Raw genomic sequence first — 3,896 nt, 5'->3', positions numbered from 1 at the left:
CTGCTTTCGTCTCGTTTCTGCTACGACGGAGGGTCGCTTTAACGCCTCGAGCCGAGTGAAGATGTAAAGTTGCGGGGCACTGTGTGTGGAATCGAGCAGAATTCAGAGTGGGTCATTTTTTTTCCTGAAGAGCGATAAACGTGTTTAGCGACGAAAGCCAAAATATTAAATGTCACGGATGATTGTTTACTGAGAAAACCGTTTTTTGTGAAGGGGGTCAAAATGGAAATTTTTACCTTCGAGTCAGAGCCAAATTGCAGGAGGACTAAAGAAAGATGCATCATCACAATGTTATTTTTACACAGGTTTGTTTGCTAAATCTGTTGGTTTAGCGATATTTGTTGTATTATGTGCCAATGGTGACCAGTCAAACATGGGGAAAAAGCGCTTTTCAAGTTTTTTTTGAAAGTTTGCATGCCTGTAACTCAATCAACTATCTTAAACTTTTTTGCTTTATTTTAATTATTTGATTTTTCATTTCGTTTTTAAGGCCCTATATAGTTAGGTTCTATAGATATTGGGATCTCTATATTGCAGCAGGGGTAAATCATTCAACTGTACACACGTTCAGTGGTTTTAAAGACGAATGGCTGAAGAACAAATAATGTTGAAACTAGAGATACATCTTGTTTCCTTCTGTCGAAACAGCTGCATTGAACAGTACTGAATGCGTGCTATGAATATTCTTTTTCCCAAGTTTGCATGACTGTAACTCAAAAAGCATTAAAGATATAGACTTTTCATTCTAGCTCTTAATAAACTTCGCTTTTGGAATCTTCATTTTCATTCAGTCTCAAATTTAGAAGCTTCTCAATGAGGCTCCAGACCCAATATTTTATTACCCATCCAATGTGAAATCTGCTGTTGTACAATGAGAACCGGTTGAAAAGTGCTGTATATTTCTCGAAATGCAAAGATGTGCTGTGCGTTGTGTTTGCAGGTGGACTCAGAGGCGCTTCAATCGTGGATTCCCTGGACACGCTGTACATCATGGGTCTGACGGAGGAGTATGAGGAAGCCAAGGAATGGGTCCAAAACAACCTGGACCTGAACTCGGTGAGCAAACATGCTTGGGTTGTTTCTCTGTGGATTAGCGGCTCTGAATTAGCCGTGAATCTCATGCTGTCTGAAGCACTTGTGTAAGAGCCCTCTATTGATCTGAAGCTGTGCTGGAATCAATTGTTTCTTTTAACCAACGTCCAGTCCAGGGAATTGAGACAGATTTGGTCCAGATCAAACACTCGTGAGTGGATGAAAGGCCTCCGTTGTGGCTTTGCGTCGACCGGACTAGATCTTTCAGAGCATGTTCGGGACTTAATGAATAAGCGTCTTTAAAGAGTCGTCCTGTGATATAAGAAACAGCTCTGAGGGCAAACTGAGAATTGCAATGTAAAGATTCAATTAAATTCGATCACAGCTAGAGCCTTTTCAAAAGTTGCTCTCATGATGTCAGGATGTTGTCTTTAGTTGCTGGGATGTTGTTAAGTGGTTGATTAAAATAAGTGAATGGTTACTAGGTGTTTTAGGTAGTGACTAGGCTGTTGCTTAGGTGTTCTGAATAGTTGCTAGGGCATTTTAGTATACAAGGATGATGTGGTTTGTTGCGTAGGTGTTTGGAATGATTGCTAGGATACGGTGGGTAGTTGCTAGGCTGTTGCTTTGGGTGTTCTAAATGGTTGCTAGGATGTTGTGGGGAGTTGTTATGCTATTGCTTATGTGTTCTTATGCGTGCTTGCTAGGTTACCAAAATATAGTATGCGGTAGGCTCTAGTGGTTACTGAGTGGTTACTGTGGTGTTGCTAGGATACAGGGATGTTGTGGATAGTTGCTAGGTTGTCGCTTGGGTGTTCTGAATGGTTGCTAGGATGTTGCTAGGATACAGGGATGCTGTGGGTAGAAGCAAGGCTGTTGCTTAGGTCTTCTGAACAGTTGCTAGGACATTACTAAGATGTTGTGGTTAGTTGCAGTGCCATTGCTCATTGTTCTTGGTGGTTGCTAGGATCCAATGATGTTGTAGGCAGTTGCTAGACTGTTGCTTGGGTGTTCTGAATGATTGCTTAGCTGTTTCTAGGATACTAGGATGCTGCTATGCCATTGCTTATGTGTTCTTAATGCTTGCTAGGTTACAAAGATGTAGTGAGTATTTGGTAGACTCTTGCTTATATGTTCTGAATGGTTACTAGGGTGTTCCTAGGATGCAGGATGTCATGGGTAGTTGCTAGGCTGTTGCTTGGGTGTTCTCAATGGTTGCTAGGATGTTGTGGGGAGTTGCTGTGTGTTCTGAATGGTTGCAAGGTTGTTTTGAGAATACTAAGATATTGTGGTAATTGCTAGACTGTTGCTAATGTGCACTGAATGGTTGCTAGAGTGTTTTTAGGATGCTACAATGCTGTGTGTAGTTGGTAGGTTGTTGGCAAGGTGTGCTTACATGTTCTGAAAGGTTGCTAAGGTGTTACTAGTGTACACATATGTTGCTAGGCTGCTTGCTTAGAGGCACTGAATGGTTGCTAGGATAATAGGATGTTGTGGTAGTACGTGGTTACTTGGAGGTTCTGAATGGTTGCTAGGGTGTTGCTAAGTTGTTTGTTTAGGTATTCTGAATGGTTGCTAAGGCGTTGCTATGTGGTTGTTAAATCAAGCTTACTAGTGATTATAAAATAATTTATAAAATCCACATCAATCAATTCATAATATTTATAAATTGAATGATTCTATTTTCAATGAGGGGTTAAAATAAAGCAGGAATAGTCTGCAACATTCTAAAAATAGAAATGAGAGGCGCTCACTGTGTGTCAGAGAGGCTGATCTAGTTCAGCCGTCGATGACTAGAAGTTTGAATTTCCTCACTCTTGATATTGAGATTCGTGACAGTGTAAAATGGCTTGTTAAACCTGTCATCGCTCTTATTGCATTCTGATGCAAGGCGGCGAACTGCTCGGATCTTTCCTGAAGCTTTTTTGGCAGTTCATTAAAGGCACCAGTGCTGTTTTGAATGCCGTGCCTTCTGATTGGTCTTTTCTGAGTATCTGTGAAAGTAAGCGTCTTTCTTCCACAGCCCAAAACAGACCTAAAACAAATACAATATAAATATTTAATTTAATCTTCATTCCCATAATTGACCCTATAATGGCTATGGCTTGTAACTAAACGTAGAGCAGCGAATGAATCTTGCCTATTTTGTAGCTCTGTTAAACTAACGAGATTGCAATCCAGTGAATTCCTCTTCCTGTTCTGAATTTTACACACACACACACACACACACACACACACACACACACTCATACACACAGCTGTGAAGTAATTAGATCTCTATGGCAGGAGTGTGACGAACGTCCTGCAGAATCAGCATCTCTCTCTCTCTCTCTCTCTGTCTCTCTGGTGGCGTAGCAGTGAAGCGTCTTGTGTTTGATGGCGAGTTTGTCATGAAGACACACACAGTGTAGATTTACTCTGCACACTTTGTCATAGAGAGACCCAGCCTCATCCGTCACTCCTGCAGCTTTCAATCAATCTCCCGCCGCAGTCTTCGCTCTTTAGCTGACAATTTGCTCACTGATGGAGAGCAGAGCACTTCAGCGCAGCCGTCATGCTCTGTGACTGAGAAAGCACGCCGGAGAGTCTCTAATCGAAGCAGAAGATGGCACTCGATGTGTCTGTATCAGCGAGGAAGAGACTTATAGTCAACAAATCAAAAGTTTAGAGCCGAGTCAATCAGTCGATGGGCACTGGACCTTATCTGTGACCATTTGACCAGCACCTCCTAGTGTCAGTTCAAAGTTTAACCATAGATACTCCAGTAGATGTTGAACTATGTCTGTTTTCAGGATTTTGTGAATATTTATTAATGTGATTTGATTGTTCATTTATTTGTACAGAGGGAAAGATTTGAATTATAT

The 3,896-nt window shown here is 41.3% G+C and overlaps 2 protein-coding genes across 3 annotated transcripts in view; one reads left to right on the top strand and one right to left on the bottom strand.

Moving 5' to 3' along the window:
• LOC122360976 (mannosyl-oligosaccharide 1,2-alpha-mannosidase IA-like) overlaps positions 1–3,896 on the bottom strand; it is a 289,954-nt gene that overhangs the window by 175,926 nt on the left and 110,132 nt on the right. The gene's annotated exons all lie outside the window — the stretch shown is intronic.
• Positions 1–3,896, top strand: part of LOC122360302 (mannosyl-oligosaccharide 1,2-alpha-mannosidase IA-like) — a 27,535-nt gene that overhangs the window by 4,072 nt on the left and 19,567 nt on the right. Inside the window, exon 3 of the mRNA XM_043260794.1 lies at positions 941–1,056. Within this exon, the coding sequence (XP_043116729.1) occupies positions 941–1,056 (116 nt within the window). The remainder of the gene's footprint in view (positions 1–940; positions 1,057–3,896) is intronic.

This window comes from Puntigrus tetrazona, chromosome 16 (genome assembly GCF_018831695.1).
Source record: "Puntigrus tetrazona isolate hp1 chromosome 16, ASM1883169v1, whole genome shotgun sequence".
NCBI lineage: Eukaryota > Metazoa > Chordata > Actinopteri > Cypriniformes > Cyprinidae > Puntigrus > Puntigrus tetrazona.
The sequence above is the reverse complement of the archived record's forward strand: the minus strand, read 5'-3'. Positions and strand labels throughout refer to the sequence as shown.